The 18,632-nt window shown below is 43.4% G+C and overlaps 1 protein-coding gene across 4 annotated transcripts in view; it reads right to left on the minus strand.

Moving 5' to 3' along the window:
• Positions 1-18,632, minus strand: part of mrpl1 (mitochondrial ribosomal protein L1) — a 25,564-nt gene continuing 6,932 nt past the window's right edge. For all 4 annotated transcript variants that reach the window (XM_080466872.1, XM_080466870.1, XM_080466871.1 and 1 more), the window contains exons 5-10: positions 18,229-18,312; positions 18,035-18,106; positions 5,218-5,329; positions 4,624-4,724; positions 3,778-3,859; positions 1-154 (exon numbers count right to left, since the gene is read on the minus strand). In XM_080466872.1, the coding sequence (XP_080322998.1) occupies positions 48-154; positions 3,778-3,859; positions 4,624-4,724; positions 5,218-5,329; positions 18,035-18,106; positions 18,229-18,312 (558 nt within the window). In that variant the 3' untranslated portion in view covers positions 1-47. The remainder of the gene's footprint in view (positions 155-3,777; positions 3,860-4,623; positions 4,725-5,217; positions 5,330-18,034; positions 18,107-18,228; positions 18,313-18,632) is intronic.

The following is an 18,632-nucleotide window of genomic DNA, read 5'->3' on the forward strand; positions in this document are numbered from 1 at the left end:
CAGACTGGGACAAAAGCTTTATTCAGCACACAGTTTGAAAGAGGCCTTCATCGCTCTTCTGCCTCCTCTGTCGGCTGAGGGAGAACATCTTGGCTCTGGAACCAAATGGCTTCACTGGTCTGACTGGTGATGATGGCTCGCTTGATGAAGGGTCCTGACAGGAGAAAGACGGGGAAGATATATCTCAGACGGAAACAATCATAATCATTTCTGTGGAGACATTCCGGTGGGAAATGTGTCTGCAAACTTTAAGACCAAAAGCCATTTCTGTCCATGTTAAGCCAAAAAATAGATAAATAAATAAATCAGAAAGTGAAGCTAAAGGTTTATAAAGCCATACCTACAGAATAATTCAACTCTAATTACCCAAAACTGTGTTTTTGTTAAATTTTTAACCTTGAGAACGAACAAAAAACATTGACATGTTTTAGAGTTTAACTTCATTTTTTAATGTAGTTTTTACCCTTTTATGCCGTTTTAACATGCTTCTTTGTTGAGCCAATGTTAAGTATTTGTAGCCACTTTGAACACTTTTGAACATTTTAGCAATTTGACTCATTTCAGTCAAATTGTTGAAACCGTTTTCTTGTGGTTCAAACCAGAGGTTGTCAACTGATCTCACCCCGGGACCCACGTGGTCATTAAGTCATGACCCACTTTTTTTTTTTTTTTTTAGAATTGAAACAAAATGTATTTTTGAAGACTATGTTGAAAACACATCTTTTATATATTTTTCTGTGCAACATGCCTTTCAGAGTACAGTAATAATACACTGAGGACCATGACAACTGCATGCACATAAGTGAAATAAATAAAGTGACCAAAATAAGGCTGAAAAAAGAAGATGTATTCACTGTATTCACGGCACATTAATAAGAAACTAAGGAGGATCATGGTGGTCAGGGAGGGCGTTCCATTTTAACTCCCAGCTTGGTGACGCAAGTGCAGAGGGCGATGTTTTGGCCAGAGAAGGCGATGCTGGTGATGGTGGAGTAGCGGACCTGATGTGGTGTGCCAATGAGGATGGCTTCAGATTTGGACGGGGTTAAGCTGCAGGAAGTTGAGCTTCATCCAAGCCTCGATCTCCTCCAGGCAGCTGGTCAGGGTGGATGTTGGCCGGGGAGCGGAGGATGTAGGGAGTGTTCGGAGGTAGAGCTGAGTATCATCGGCGTAGCAATGGAATGGTATTCTATGTCTGGCGATGACATTTCCCAGAGGGAGTAGGTAGAGGGAAAAGAGGGTGGGGCCCAGCACTGAGCCCTGTGGAACACCGCAGGTGACGTTGTGGGTTTGAGATTTTGCTCCGCCCAGGGCAACATACTCAGTTCTATTAGTTAGAAATGAGATAAACCAGTTGAGTACTGACTCTGAGAGTCTGATGGTGTATTTCAGGTGGTGGAGGAGGATGGTGTGGTCGACCGTGTCAAAGGCAGCTGGTAGGTCCAGGAGGATGAGCACAGATGGAGAGCCGCTGTCTGCAGACATCAGGAGGTCATTGGCGACCCTGACCAGGGCCGTTTCTGTGCTTTGGCCGGGGCAGAAGCCAGACTGGAACTTCTCAAACAGGTTGTTGTGTTTGAGGTGGTCCTGAAGTTGTGCTGCCACTGTTTTTTTTCCAGAACCTTGGACAGGAATGGGAGATTGGAGATGGGTCTGTAGTTTGATGGGATGTTCGGGTCCAGGGTGGGTTTTTTCAGGAGTGGTCTGATGATGGCAGTTTTTAACAGGGGGGGCGGCCAGGAGGGAGTGGTTAATGATCCTTGCGATGAGCGGAGAGATGGCAGAGATGTTGGCCTTCAGCAGGAATGAGGGAAAAGGGTCCAGGGCACAGGAGAATGGCTTCATTTTCCTGATAAAGCCTTCCACCTCTTCCTGTGTGACTGTAGTGAAGGAGCACAGGGGTGTACAGGCTCAGACAGTGGGTCAGCAGTTTGGAGGGGCCGGATGGCGGTGGAGGCGAGATGTGAGCGAATGTTGGCAACTTTTTCCCTGAAAAGGTCATGTGCATATGGCACCTCTCCACGGGGGGGTTATCCCTCAGAGTGGGGAGGTGAGGGGGGTTTGAGGAGCCGATTTATGGCGGAAAAGAGTTGTTTGGAGTTACCAGGGCTGCTGTTGATGATGGTAAAGACTCTACAGACCTCCTCTGGTCCAGTTCTGGTGGAGACTCCTCAGACCTTCTCTGGTCCAGTTCCAGTAAAAGACTCTTCAAACCTGCTCTGGTCCAGTTCTAGTAAAGACTCTTCAGACCTCCTCTGGTCCAGTTGTAGTAAAGACTCTTCAGACCTCCTCTGGTCCAGTTCTAGTAAAGACTCTTCAGACCTCCTCTGGTCCAGTTGAAATAAAGACTCTCCAGACCTCTTCTGGTCCAGTTCTAGAGGAGACTCTTCAGACCTCTTCTGGTCCAGTTCTAGAGGAGACTCTTCAGACCTCCTCTGGTCCAGTTCTAGAGGAGACTCTTCAGACCCCCTCTGGTCCAGTTGTAGTAAAGATCTTCAGACCTCCTCTAGTCCAGTTCTAGAGGAGACTCTTCAGACCTCCTCTGGTCCAGTTGTAGTAAAGACTCTTCAGACCTCCTCTGGTCCAGTTCCAGTAAAAGACTCTTCAGACCTCCTCTGGTCCAGTTCCAGTAAAAGACTCTTCAGACCTCCTCTGGTCCAGTTGCAGTCATCCTGTGTGGTAGCCTCAGCTTCTTGTTCTTCAGTTCTTAGACATGAGGGATACCTGGTGTGGTCTCCATCAGCTGTTCTGCTGATGCTTTTCTGTCCACTGCAGGTTGGAACCAGGTTCTTTGAGGTCCTGTGGTCCTTCCATCATCTCCAACCAGTCTGTCCATTCCCCTCTGACCTCTTCTTGTCCCAGAGAACTGCTGCTGACTGGAGATCTTCTGAGTGTGAAAATCCCTCAGAACAACAAAGTTCACTTTAGTGTGACTCGGCTAAACATGTCCACAGAGTCAAAGCTGGAACCAATCCAGTGGAATTAAACATTTTGATTGGACATTTAAAGTACATTTACAGTATAAAAACTGTTTCTGTTTTTTCTTTTCCAGCAGTTTCTTAAGAACATTTTTGATTTTCTTCAGAGAAAAACATTATAATCCCACAAAGATGCTGGAATAATTGCAACAAGTGCACCAACAGACAATGAGCACTTTGATGTGAGCTACAGCAGATCTGTGTGGAAGTGTTAAGGACCGCTCAGGGATCAGACAACTGTCACGTAAATAATTACACAATCTGCATCCCATTAAGTTGAGCCTCACCATATAGGATATCAGTCACCATTAAACACTAATCCAAAATCAATCTTAAACTATACATAAAAAGTTTTGATTAGATTCACATTAAAAACACTCATCTCACATCTCATATGAGCAGCTGAAGTACATTCCCAATCATCACCAACGCCACATAGAAAGGACAAAATGTCTTCCAACACACAGCTGAGTGCCCTTGACCTGATTTGATTACTTTGAAGAAAATGCTTATTTTTTATATTATGCAAGAAAAATATCGTAAAATTGACTTTATTACATTAAATTACAGTCTGAACTTTTTAGTGTTTTATTCTTTAGAAATACAATAGATTTTTGAAATGCATCTGTAAGGTAGAGAACATGTCAAACAAACTTCTACTCTGCATGGGTTCCTTCTTAGAAAGTTCTTAGAAAGCAAAGTCAGTGCCAGTCAATCATGTGCCGTTTTATCCTATAAAAGTACAGGAGTGAAGCCGACAGGAGTATTTGTGGTCAGGTGTTAGTGTCGGGGTACGTACCCATGTGGGCCGGTCGGTGAGAACACACGTCGACCAGGACGGTCTGCAGGTTGTCAAAGATCTGCTCACTGGACATGTTCAGCTACACAAAGAAAGAAAAATACAACAAACAATGGAATTCATTCAGTTGAAAATACTGTCACTGTTATTACAGTTAAGAGAACTACATTCAGGATGAAGGAATTTCTCACACCGTTTATTAATACTTTTATCCCCTCCATTTTGTGTTGTTGTGCAGTAAATGAGAAATATCATTAAAATTAATTTCCCAACATTTCTCACTTACAAAAATTAATTCAGAGGTTTTTTCCATAATTTTGAAATCAAATAAGACTTGAGAAAAAACAAACCAGAATCCTGACTTAATCAAAATTCAGCGAAAAAAATTCTGATGAAAGAAGAATAAAACTTTATTGGTTTATTGTCTGTATACAATGAAAGAGCAGTGCAATTTGTCCTGTGCAGCTTTTGGGGGTCGACCACTGTCCTCGGCTGGAGACAATGATAAGAATTCTGAGATTAAAGTCAGAATTTTGACTTTTGCACATTTCCATGAAAAGAATTTTAAATTCGTCTTTTATTCACTGAGTTCTGATTTTCATATTCTCAGAGTTAAGAAAAGTAAGGATGGACACTTTTTCCTTGGATTAAATTTTAAATGCAGTTCCACAGAAAGTGGTGCATTTTTAACTGAAAGCTTTGAAAGAGGAAGAAGTGAAAACAATCCACACAGCCTCCACGCTGACATCTGAAAACGAGACATCTGCTGCTGTGAATCCCATTCTGATCCCGCAGATATGATCTGAAGCAAACAATGACGGGTACAAGTAGCAGTTCAGTACATACCTTAGCGATCTGCGTGCGGACGTAACAGTCGTCTTCCACAGTATACTCATGACCACTTTTAAACAGCTCCAACATTTTTGGAATGTTGGTGCTGACTGATTCTGTCAGCAGAACAAGAAAATGAATATTTCATGAGTCATGATGTCCTCTGGAGCAATGGAGTATTCAACATATTCATTGGCTAGTGATGGAGCATGACACAACCTCATTAAAAAAGCTCATAACTAACTGGTAAAAAGTGTAATAAGTTCAAATGTTGTGAAAAATAATAAAAAAGTAACTAATTTCAAAAGTGCATTGAGATAAAATACAGAGAGATTTAAAAGTTTTAAAAGCAGTGAAAGCAGCATCAGTTCTGTGAACTGAGATATGCAAGTGTTCATAAAACAAATCAAATATTTTAATGTAAGTCTATATTAGTGGAGCTGGAGCTGTAAAATAATACACATCAAGGAAATCACAACAGGATCTTATAAATGTATGGGACACCTGAGATGTGAATACAGACGATGATATAAAGCCTCTTAGTCCAACAGTGTTACAGAAATAATTAGTCAGTACTACTCTGAAAAATGAGTAGAAGTCACAGCTTACGCCTCTTGCTCTTAGGAAACTTCTTCCTCAGCTTGTTCTTCAGTGGCACAAGTTTGGAAACAATATCTGGAACTGCTACGTAAAAGTCAGCAGAAATCTCATCGTCCAGGATCTGAAGTGAAGGGAATCAGACCAAAAATGAATCAAACAATAACAGTACAGGACGTTCCAAGTACACGAAGAGAGATGAACGTGAAAAGTGCTGGTCACCATCCCTCTCTTTTAATATGTTTCCCGATCCCTATCGAGAAACATTATCCCTACCTTGTCACGTGAACGTGAACTCCTGACTCTGACCTCTTTTACAAAACATCTTAAAGCTTGGCTATTGGAAGAACAACACTGTTGTCACAACTGTGCCTAAACCTGGATATTTGCCTAATTTTAGCTAATTGTTGGGGTACCTTCCGCAATTATTACTGAGTACATATATAAACATCACAGCTTTTATTGTCCTTACTGCTACTCCCTCTTCCCCATAAATACTTTCGCGATGTACTTTTTAGATACTAGGGCTACGTGCAAGGCAAGACACACTTTATATTTCTTAAAAATGGTCATATAATTGCCGTTGCTGGTATTTAATTATTATAATTTGTATTCTGTATTGTGCAGTTAAAATCGCACTTTATATTTACTGTGCAATCGGGCAATCTGCAATATAGTTACACATCGAACACTTTAACATTCAGCACTTTAATCAGCTCTTGGATAACTAATTTTAGCATTTAACACTAGTGAACTACGTTTGGACCCCTGACCCTTGGTGTGTATGTTTTTATGATCTTCTGTACTGTTTCATTGTTTTGGCTCTTTTTCTTTTTTCTTTTCTGTCCTATTGTTGTCAAGGAACGATTTCTCTCTGCAATTACTCCTCCTGCTCACTCTGGCCATGAAGGCAAACTGTTCTTGTTACTGTTGTTCTACTGATTTCATTCTCTGTTGTCGTTGACACCAACCTGCTAAAAGGACTAGAGATGGAAATTAGCCGTTGGCTATCATCTTGCATATTTACATGTATATGTTAATCAATATGTGTTGTCCCTGTTTTAAATGAATAAACTTAGGCCCTGTTTACACGACAATGTTTCACGTGACAACGCCTAATCCACTAAATAAAAGGAATGTGTTTACACTGCACTGTTGCTTGATTTTGTAATGAAACTACACAGACGTGTGTGCAGAGAACAAAACACTATAAACGAGAAGAAAATGGAGAGAACCTGACATCCGTATGGACTGATGACGCATCGGATGATATCAGGGTGAGTCTCAACTATTAAACTACAGATATGGACGATAAAACTAGAATATGGACCGCGGGTCGTACCACTATGCGGCCGCCATGTTTGTTTACAACTGAATGAGCAGGAGGGAGGGGGAGAGATGTGCATGAGCTCTGTAGCCTCTGTAGCCTCCATCAGTCTCCGCAGGAGGGATTTGCACCGTGAAAGAATCTTTCCACCTTGGGAGCTGGATTAAAAACTTTGTGGATACAGTGCATCTGCAAACTGGTGGCGTGTAAACGGACCCCCCAAAAGTGAAGAAAGTTTTGCGGATACACTATATTGTTGTCGTGTAAACGGGGCCTCAAACTCAAACTTGGTGTTAACCAAGCATTAAAATTGGGTGTGTGGGTGGGCAAGGCAGAAGGCAGCGGGGCCCCGACCGAAGTGGTGGTCCGTGGCGAGAAAAAATGTAGCAGCGGCGTTCTCCAGTGGACCGGCGGGTCTCTCCGGTGGAGCAGCGATGTTCTCTGGTGAGGAATCGGCGCTCTTAGGTGGAGCGGCGGTGGCATCCGGTGGAGCAGCTGTGCTCCCTGGTGGACCGGCAGAGTCCACCCCCCTGTCCACTTTTCTCACCGACCACATTGAGAGTAGGTGATTCCAAAATGAGGAAAATCCATTTTTTAAACTCCATCACTCGCTGTTTTCCAGGAGCCACAATTTTAACTATTTTAGATAAACTCCCAGAACTGCAGGAAAATCTCCCACCCTCGGTAAAAGTATCATCCTCCATGTTGGAACCAATAACTCGGCCAGAGGTCACTCAGAAGTGACCAAAATGGATTTTAATGAACTCTTCTCCTTTTTAAAAAAAAAAACTGTGGCCTGTCCATTTTCATCAGCCGCCCACTTTCGGCCATGGAGATATGTGTTTCAGCAGCTTTTATACCTCCACTACTGGCTCCAGGCAGCGTGTAGATCACAGGACTTTGTCTTTATCAATAATTTTAACTCATTTTGGAAGCGGCCCTCCCTGTACCGAGCCAACGGTCTTCACCTCAGCTACCAGGGCTGCATGGCGCGCCCCATAAACCTTCAACATGTGGCTCGGAACCGGAATTAGGACTGACTAGAGACTCCTGGGACAGGCCCCCACCTGTCTTCCTCACTCACCACACCACAACACCAATCTGCTGGCAGGAGCGCCCCCTACTGGTCTCTCCATCAACTCTCCACCACTCACAACAACACATCCACGACCCCTGCCTCTGCAATTCCTGTCATCACCACAATCCGCCACAACATCCCCACACACAACCACGTCAGCAACCTCAACCTCATCCCCTCAGCTCCACCTGTGATTACACACAAACACAGATCATCAATATGGCTCTCTATAACATTCCACCTCTTCAGCAAAACTTTTATTATAAATGATCTCATTTCAGATGAGAAACTCGACTGCCTGTTTTGAAGGGAAACTTGGGCCGTTTTCCAATTCTTAGAGCACCAGTGTGTACTCGCCTACGTCATGAGTAACTACTCGCAGGGCGTCCTCGGAAGTGCGGAAATGCAAATTTACCAGGACACATCGATGTTAATGGAGAATTGGAACACCAGCGTAATTGATGACATGGTGGCTGTCATGGCTGCATGATGGACCCTGAAGCTGAGGAGGAGGAGGAGGAGGAAGAGGAGGAGGAGGAACCTGTTGTCTCTCTGGTTCAGTAGTAAGGTGATTTGTACCTGATATTTTATATGATGATCTAAACTTTAGAATATTATTGTAAAATATTACCTTTTCTGTCACATACATGCTGTGTATATTACAGTGTATTGTACAATGTACAGTGATGTGTATAGTACCATATAGTACTATGTACAGTACTGTATATAGTACAGTGTATAGTAGCATGTATAGTAGTGTTACTATTACTTCTACCTCCTATAAGCCTTTATTTTACCGTTCATCTCCTTGGAGTTCAGTAACAATAAAAGCAGCTCATCAGAAATGTCCCAATAATACAATTATGTTACTGTTTCTTTTACTGAAGATCCCTGATGTTTATTAAATCAATTAACCAGCTTTTCACATACCTGCCTGTCTGTTGTCATCCTTCTTCCATGTCATTAATATGTACTCTATTACATTTGTCTAATATACATCCTACAGTTAAGCACTCCAATCATTAGCTGTAATAATTTCTCTTTAGAGCCTAAATTCAGTGGCTCCATTAAAAACAAAAATCACTAAATAGAAACCTCTGCCTCCGTGGGGAAACGAAGAAACTAAAAAACTGAAGAGGCAATGCAGGAGTGCAGAAAGGAAATGAAGGAAAACTAAATTAACTATCCATCCATCCATCTTCTCCCGCTTATCCGTTTCCGGGTGGCAGTCTGAGCACTGTCCTAAATTAACTAGTCACCATCAAATATTCTGTCAACAACTCAAAATCTACAATAATAAAAAAACAATCAAGAACCTCTCATTTTTCAAAACTTATTTCAAATAATAAAAACAATCCCAGATTTCGCTTTTCCACCATTGACCTTTTAATTAATACAGAATTTATTAAGTCATCCAGGATTTTAACAGACGTTTTATGTGAGGACTTTGCAGACACTTCAGAAGTGAAATTGATACTATGAGAACTGATCTTTTATCTCAACAAGGTACTCTGAAGGCTCTGAAGTATTAATTCTACTTGAGGAGACACTGGAGAGATTTGTCCTTGTTGACACCGAGACACTTGGTCCAGTTTTCTCCCAAGTTAACCACAACCTGCCTTTAAGACCCGATTCCCACACCGTTTTTTAAAAATGTTCTATGGGTTCTTTGAGTTTGAGCTTCTTAACATCATGAATTCCTCTCTACAGACGGTGTTTTCCCTGCGGCCTTTAAAGCTGCGGCGAAGCTTCTTCTGAAGAGGAGTCATTTAGACCCCAACACTCTTGATAAGTACCAGCCAGTATCCAACTGACCTTTTTGAAGCAAAGTTTTAGAAAAACATTTCTTTATTCAATTGAGTGATTTTTAAATAGAATGGGTACCTTCGAGAGAAATCCGTCTGGTTTTAGGATGAACCATAGTACCCAGACAGCCCCAGTAAAGATTGTTAACAACATCAGGGGTAACATGGACCCTCGGAAGCTTCCCGTCCTGGTGCTACTGGATCTTAGCGCTGCCTTTGATACAGTAGATCACCACATTTTGTTAAATAGACTTCAAACCCTGGTGGAATTCTCCGGCACTGTTCTTAACTGGTTCACCTCCTGTCTCTCAGATCCTCCACTTTATGTAAGTATGGATACTTGCTCCTCAAGAACCCATAGAATCATGGTTCAATTTTAGGTCCAACAGTTTTTAATCTTTATATGTTGCTGCTTGGAGGCGTCATCAGGAGACATGGCATCAGCTTTCACAGCTATGCTGATGATACACAGCTGTACATTGCCGTGTCTCCTGATGACACAGGGCCATTAGACGCCCTTTTTAACTGTATTTTAGATTTAAAATCATGGATGGCAGACAACTTCCTCTAGCTAAACAAGGACAAAACGGAGGTTTTAGTCATCAGTCCTGAAGGCCAGAGGGAGAGGCTTTTACTATCACTGCAGGACTGGAAAACCTGGCAGTGTGTTAAAGACCTGGGCGTTCTCTTTGAGTCTGAGCTGGATTTGATTCTCCATATTAAGAATAGAACAAAAACAGGATTTATCACTTGAAGAACATAGCCAGAGTCTGCTCATTTCTCTCTCTGGCCAGCAGGAGGCGCTGATGCTTTCAGAATATAGATAGAAACAGCAGTAACTGCATTTTAGTATTTATTCACTCTTTTAGGCAAGTATGATTTTTCAGTCGCAGCTTCCAGAACAAAAACAAAATCATACTCAGATATGGTTCTACAGAGTGACAGCATTCGCTCCCTGCAGCATCCTCCTCTCTGATCAACTCCATGGAATTTCTCTGAATGCTGAGCGCTCTGGAGTGTGTGAACTGAAGAACTGGGGGGGGTGGAGTCATATATTTTTAAACTCAGTTGCTGACCTGACTTGTTGTACGTCCTGGGCGAACACCCGCCTCAACGAGACGCACCTGAGATGGTGATTCTCATTTCCTCTGGAAGCTGGACACATCTCTCATAGCAAGATCCACAACTGACTAGAACAAATTCTCCAGATTGGCCACACTCCTGACAGATTAATGAAAGTGACGATACTCAATGGCCACAGCAGCCGGCTGCAGAGCAGCTTTGTGCATTAGTTCACAACACCGCAGAACAATAATGGTGACGGTACATAACGACTGGTGATGATCCTCCACAGTTTCCTGCTCTTAGTTGTAACTCATGATAAAAGGTGGCGACTGTCGGTGACGGCGTGACGCCTCGACCCTGAATTCTAGAATTCAGGTTAAAATCCTGATCCTGGTCAGGAACTGAGATTCCTGCCAAACTTGTGGTGGTTCTGTGGAAACGCTCCTTTAACAGCTCCACAACCGTTTTCTTTATTTTCTCCTCGTGATTTAAAACTTCATCAACCATATTAATAGTGTTTTTTATTTAACTCGGATCAGCAAGAGGTTTCTCAGCTTTGACAAGGTTCCATGAAACCAGCAATGATGCCACTGCTGCTCTCTTGTACCAATGCTGACAGAGCGTAGACACAGAGGGCTTCTATCACCTTATGTTTTCGGTTTTGAGGCTGTGGGACTTTGGAGGCTCATTGGTATTAAAGCTGCTGCATGCAGAGAGTAGAAGTGCTGATCCACTCTGCTGACCGCTCTGGTCTGCTGCAGATCAAGTCTGGGCCGGTAATATCAAACTAAACTGTTCAGTCCAGGCAGAGTTCAGCTGAAGCTTTTCCTGCTCCACTTTTTCACGCTGCAGTTCATCTTGTTTCTTTTTTTTATTATTTTGACTCACTGTTGGATGACAGGTGGTTTCGCAGGTCGTGAAATTTAAATCCGTGGACGTCCGAGTGGAGCAGCATTGATGTAATTATGTCAGATGCACTCAGACTCTGGCATCGACTACGGTGTGGGATGAGGATTAAAAAGGGAGGGCAGCGCATTTCTTACTTACAAATTCCACTTTATTTCACAGTGATGTTCCGCTAACGGGCCGTCGTGGCCTGACAGGTGGCTCCGGCCGCCTATTGAGGACCCCTGTCATAAGATCTTTTTTTAAGAGATGTTAGATTTTCTCTGACCCCTTGCAATTACACCACGGACCACTAGGGTTGAGAATCACTGGCTTAGATTATTGTAATGTCCTGCTTTCTGGTCTCCAGAAAACTCTCAGCAGCCTTCAGCTGCTCCAGAATTCAGCAGCACGAGTGACGAAGACCAGAAGACGGAGCACATTACACCTGTTTTAAAGTCACTGCATCGGCTCCCTGTGCATTTCAGGATTGATTTTAACATTTTGTTATTAGTTTTTAAATGTCTTAATGGTCTTTAGCCTTCTTATCTTTATGACCTGCTTTTACAATATGAGCCCTCACAGTCCCTGAGGTCCTCTGGCACCGGTCTGTTAAAGGTTCCTAGTGTCAGGACCAGGACCTGCTGGGTCGGGGTCCCTGAGGTCCTCTGGCACCGGTCTGTTAAAGGTTCCTAGTGTCAGGACCAGGACCTGCTGGGTCGGGGTCCCTGAGGTCCTCTGGCACCGGTCTGTTAAAGGTTCCTAGTGTCAGGACCAGGACCTATGGTGAGGCCTGATTCCGTCACTATGGCCCACGTTTGTAGAACAGCCTGCCGGAGGACCTCAGGGCCACAGAGACTGTTGGTGCTTTTAGGTAGGCTCAAAACCCACTTTTTTTAATTGAGCTTTTAATTAGTTGATTCTTTTTATTTTTTCTTCTTTCTAATGTAGTCAATGTTTTAGCTTAATTTATATTTTTATGTATTTAACCTTTATTTAACCAGGAAATAAAAAAAATTTCATCCATCAATTCATTTTATAAGCTCCTGTTAATTTTGTTTACTTGCTTTATATTTTTCTTATCTTTCTGATGTTGCCAACATTTTAGCAAAATTTTTTTTCTTTTCATGTATTGACTCATTTTATAAGCTCTCATTTATTTTACCCCAGTGTCTCCTCATGGGGGCGCTCCGCATCAGGAGTTGAGTCTGGTGTGTCTGCCTGTGGAGCGTTGTGTCCACGGCGGTGGGAGCTCAGCACTGTGGTTCACTGACCGTGGTGTGGGCTCCTGACCGGCTGGGTCGGGGTCCCCCATAGCTCATGGCTGTGGCTCCTCTCCATGTGGTCGGCCTCCTGCGATGGTGTTCTCTCTCCTGACTCATCAGTGCCTGGCCGTGCTTACATCACTTTTTATATTTTGATACGGGTAGGGGCTGGTTGGTGGTGTGTGCATGTGTTTTATTTCTCTTTTTAAAGTATGGAAAGCACTTTGTGTGACTATTGTAGGAAAACTGCTGTGTATATAAATGAAGTTTGATTTTTTATTAATTACTGGTCTTGAGCCTACCCCAACAAAAACCCCTTCCCGGTCCACTGGAATCCTTCACCCTGGGTGTATGTAGTGAAAACATGCTCCACAGGTGTGGGGCTTGAGGACGAGTACGAGGAGTGTGTGTGGGGGGTCATTGTGATTTAGGAGGCGATGCAAGCGTGGGTCCATCCCGCCTGACCAGGGAACAACAGGGGAAGGAGGCGTAGCCAACAGCCCCCCAGTGAGGTGCGCAGTCAAGGCGCAAAGAGTGGAGGGTCCAGAAAGAGAAAGAACGACCACCCCAACCCCCCACCCCAACACAGACCGCAATGCCGAGCCCACCCCACCACCAACATCTAAAAAGGAAACCATTTACAAACAATATGCTGATCAAATTTTCCTTATTGTCTGAATTGTTTTAAGATAAATCGATGTAAATAAGTTAAACAAAAAATAAATAAAAAAATTTCCAAAGAAATATGAGGACACTGTACAGGCAGATTAAAAGTTAAAAAAAAAAAAAAAAAAAAAGATATTCTGGTGTAATGACACTTGTTTTTTTTTTTTAAACCATACACCACCCACAGATCAGTTTATAATAAATGTTATGTTGGTGCTTTTGAGTAGATGGGACTCGATAACCAGGGAAGGTGGGCCATCTTGGGGAAGGAAAACCCTGATTTTAAACCTCCGCTGCCTTGCCAGTCACGGGAAAGGCTTTAGGAGTCAACCCTGGGGAAAAATCCAGAGCTGCAGTCTGATTCCGTTTGAGCAACGTTTTGGCAACTCTTGTGACACAGTTGGTGTTAAATTGTACCGGCCTTTGCCTTTCCTTTGGCTCCATCAGCAGTGTGAAGAGGGGGGACATACTGCATGGGCCACATCATCTTGCCCAGGCTCGTGCCCTGGAGTGGTCACTCCAGTTTCGCCTCACAGTGTCAAAACAACATGAAACACTGCAGTTACCAATGATAAACTACAGTGCTCAATTGGCGTAGAGCAGGGGTGTCAAACTCAAATACACAGTGGGCCAAAATTTAAAACTTCGACACAGTTGTGGGCCAACATTGATATATATTGAACAATCTTCTTCCAGATAACGAGGAACATTTTCATAAGGGTCCAAACAAGTTTTGCTTTGCTTGAAATTGGAACAAGCAAAGTTCAATGCTATACATACAGTATATAACTTAATATTGCAGACATCCAAAATAGAATCTCAAATAAAAAAATACAACAATGGAATTCATTTCTTAAATAAAATTCAAATAAAGATCACATGCTTCTTTTTTATTCTTCTGATTTAAATGTAAATAGTAACCTTTTTCCACAGGCTAATAATAATAAACCAATTAACTAATAATAATATATCTTTCAATGAACGTGCAACCATTCAAACCCATTCCTTGAAGTAGCACTAAAAAGTGCCTAAAGAAAACATTACTTGTAGCTCAGTTTGCAAAAGCCAGATACCTGGCATCTCCCTTTGGATGCAAATTCCTCAATGTCTGGGCTCAGGCTCTGAGCTGAGGACATCCTGAGGATCGAGCAAAGGTGTTCACCAGTCAGACGTCTCCTGTGAGATGTTTTCGTCTTCATCAAAGAGAATAGCTGCTCACATAGATAAGTGCTGCCGAACATGGAGAGCATCTGAGCAGCTTGGGTGTGCGGCTGAGGCATGGTGTCCGGGATGAAATGTGGAAATTGGGCAGCGCCCACTGTATCATAGTTTGACTTCAGTGTGTCACTAAACTGGAGTTCAATCAGCTCCATTTGGAGGTTGGTTCGTGCGTTTTCCACGTCAACTGCAAACGCATTGCTGAGCAGTTCAAACCTACATTTCTGGACATCAAATTTGACAAATCACCGGGCAAACTCAGCGCCGAGTACAAGTTTCTCAGCAAACTGCACATGGGAACACAGTGGTAGAGATCTGCGTTTCCATAGTTTGGCAGCAGGGAAAATGGCACGTTACTTTGAGAACAAAGTAACATGTTGTCACCACTGGAAAAATTCGCCATTGGTCACGTGACCACCACCAGGGGGCCCCCAGGCATCCCTCCTTGGAAGCTGCATCCCTGCACCTCACCACCAGGGGGATCCACCAACTCCATACACAGCCGGAGGAAATGCCCAGGAAACTCTGAGGTGTACCCTGCTCAGATTGGACCAGGGCATCCTGAACACAGCAGCAGTCCGGAACATGACTGGAAAAGTCCAGCCCGCGAAAGAACACACCCTCTAAAAGACAGACTCGTGTCCAGCACAAAATAACCAGCGTGGACAGAAAAGATAATAATGAAATTAAAGTAATAAACGGCATGTGAACGAAGTAAGTTCAAGCATTTTTAAAGGTGTGTACAAATTAAATTTTTTTTGAGTTTTATAAAATAGACATAAAATAATTTCCATAATTACACATTTTTAATGTATTTTAGATAGTTGATGGGTTAATTTTACTCTCCATTCATTACGAGGAGCACAGAGGCTTTTTTCTGTCTTCCTTTCTCTAACAACCAATCAGCTTTCAGCAGACTGCATCATATATAGCAACGGTGTCGACCACACCTCCTCACTAAGATAAAAGTTGCTGTCAACTTCTTGATCAGAGTTGCTCTTAGAAACTTCCTCAATCACTTTTAAGCTGAGATTCCTGGCTGGGAGGTTTTAGGCTAAAGGTACGTTTACACTATGTTCCCGGCAGCCACGTTTCAGGACACCGTGGACAAAACGGGATGGACGTGAGACAACGCAGGGGGACGGGACGGATGTGAGACAACGCAGGGGGACGGGATGGACGTGAAACAACGCAGGGGGACGGGATGGGCAAATGCAGCAGGCCGTGATTGCAGTGGGCACCGTGCCAGATTTTTAAACGGTCAAAGAATTTGCCACGGCGCGGATGAGAAACTTAGTAGCCTGGAGCAAAATGGGATGAACGTCATAAAACGTGGCAGCCCGGAATTGGCCATAATAGAACTTGGATTCCAGGAAGCAACATTTAGTGCACGTTCTATCATGGTTGTTTCACAGTTGCTTCGTGTTTTATCACGTCGCGCCACGCTTCGTCACAGTTCTCCCGTCGTAGTTACGGTGTATGGTAGCCGTTTCATCACGTTCAATCGCGGCTTATCCCGGCGTGTGACGGTTTGTGGACCCGATACGTTGCGTTGCGTTCTACTCCGGTCTGCCACGGTGCGCACGGTCTGGGAGGAAGCTGGGCCCGGAGGGGAGTTTCATTGGAGTCTGAGCAATCAACGACAGAACACCTTCTACAAGCTCTGCCACCAAAAAATAAATCAGGAGGTATGTCTGCACCCAGCAAAAGTCTCAGGTTACAATGATTGCCTTCACTTTTGGTGGCTCTTTGGCCCTGAGTAGAAAGCCTTGACAGAACTTGAAAAACGTGCCACGCCTTCCTCAGAATTCCCCCAAATCCCACGGCGCCCTACGTTTCGGGCAAACGGGGCTGCCGTGAACATAGTGTAAACCTATCCTAAGATAGGAGCTTCCTAAGAGGACTCTGAGACGCTTCGTGAATACAGGCACTGGTCTTTGCCAACAATGTTGCCGTCATTTCACATAGAGGGCACAAAAGCTCCAGGAACTCAAGAACAGATTCACCCAAACCTGCAATGACTTTGGGCTTATGATCAGCCTGAAAAAGACCAATGTGCTGCCCAGGATGTGGAAAAGCCACATGTCATCATCATCATCAACTACAACTACGAACTTGGCGTTCTACACCAGTTCATCCATCTTCATTCCATAATCGGTGACAACCTGTCCCTCATGCATCATCAGCACTCTGCTGTACAGCAGAAAGTCGTGGACGACATTCGCCAAGCAGGAGCAGAGACTGAACATGCAGTGCCTCCTGCCTTGGCCTCACCAGTCATCCATGGTCAACACCAACCAACGGACGCAGACTCATGTTGGTGCAGGCGTCAGCTGTGATTTACAGCTTTTAGATTAACACATCTCGACTCCCAGGACCTCAGAGGAGTCAGGCTGCCAATAGCTGAGTGAGAGCTGCAGCCGCTGGGCCTCAAGTCGAATGTTAAAAGTTGAAATTGTAATAACATTGATCAGAAAACTGATCCGTTATTACATGTCATTCACAGAGTGAGTGAATGACGGCTGCTCTGTGAGACGCCACAGCACTGCTGGAAATAGGTTCAATATTTCACTTTACCTGATCTCTGTTTATACAGGTGACCTCATTCAGAGACCGATTTCAACACAATGCATGAAAGTTACAGGTAGAGTAAATTCCAAGTACAAAGAGGTAAATGAGAAATGCAGATGTATGGTGTTTGACAGTAAATAACATAAAACAATATTGTGAGAGCCTTCTGCCTCGACATTTTTAATTATCACATTAAAACCATATCACACATCCTGTAGGAGTTGAATCCCGGTTGACAGAGCAGAAAAAGGGAATGACTTGAACAACTTCTCTGGATTATGTAAATTGCAATTAAGTTACTTGGCAATCCCAGAAATCTTTGACCTGATCCATCGTCCTCACAAATCACTCTCCTCCTCTTTGGACCCAGTCTGAGCCTTTACAGTTTCAGAGGTGCGACAGAAAGCCTTCCTGCTATTAGTTTCTTCACTCTGTAAAGTGCCTGATTGGGTGTGAACCACTGCCATAACATCAAGTGCTTAATAACATTTTATTGGCGTACGTTTTGTTTGGTGAGCCAAAGACAAATTTCCACACTGGAAAATAAAGGTTATTCTTCTCTACATGCCTGAAATACATGATCTCCACCAGATGTGTTTTATCCTCCTACATTTTAAGAACTGCCAAGTTAAATTATAAAAGTAGAGAAAATTCCAGGTAAAGTACTGATAGAATGAAATGATACAAACTCACACTATGAGGTGGTGGTTCACACAGAGTGAGAACAATGTGGGTTTCACTTCAAGCCTTTTTGTGGGGAGTTTGCATGTTCTCTCCAGGTTCTCTCTCAGTCTAAAGATGCGTGTTTGAAGCTAAATGATCTTGTCTTGCGACGGACCGGTGACCAGCCCAGAGTTTATCCTACCTTCACTCACGGAGACAAGCTGGAGCACCCCAAATCAGATAAAGACGTAGAAAAGTTAGATGAATCTTTGTGAAACCAACTCACCGGCTGTATGAGCTCCACTCCTCCTACAATCACAGCTCCATTCTCTTGGGCAACTTTGGCTTGATGATCGTCCTGAAGGAAAAGATGGTCACTGTTTGGTTGTGAGCCACCACTGCAGCTCATCGTTCATCACAGGCAGACAGGCCAATAAAAGAAGCTACACACATCACTGAAGTTAAGATGGAAGCTGTTACCTCAGTAAAAACTAAAACTTTGTTCATCTCCGTCCTGAATGGGTGTGGCAAGTGCACAGTGCTGACAAACAGGTCCACCTTTTTCTGAGGGGAGGGACACACAGTCAACACAAATAACGATGCTAAGATTGGCAAACAAGAACATAAGAAAAGAAAAATATGCAACTCTTCCAGAAGAGTCTGAGTCCAGTTTATCATTCAATCTGAACACCACCATTTTGAAAATGTCATTTCTCTCCAGTCTGCAGGATTCATTTAAGGTTTGTCTGAAAGCTGCTGCAGCTCCTCCATTTGGGAATAAACGCCAGATATTTTCTAGAGCACTTCACACCGTTTCAGCTGATTAACCTAAAGTGCTCATGATTGATTGATAGGTAGAAGTGGCTCGAAGTTCAGAGAGTGGA

This window comes from Lipophrys pholis (assembly GCF_963383615.2).
Source record: "Lipophrys pholis genome assembly, chromosome: 7".
Classification (NCBI taxonomy): domain Eukaryota; kingdom Metazoa; phylum Chordata; class Actinopteri; order Blenniiformes; family Blenniidae; genus Lipophrys; species Lipophrys pholis.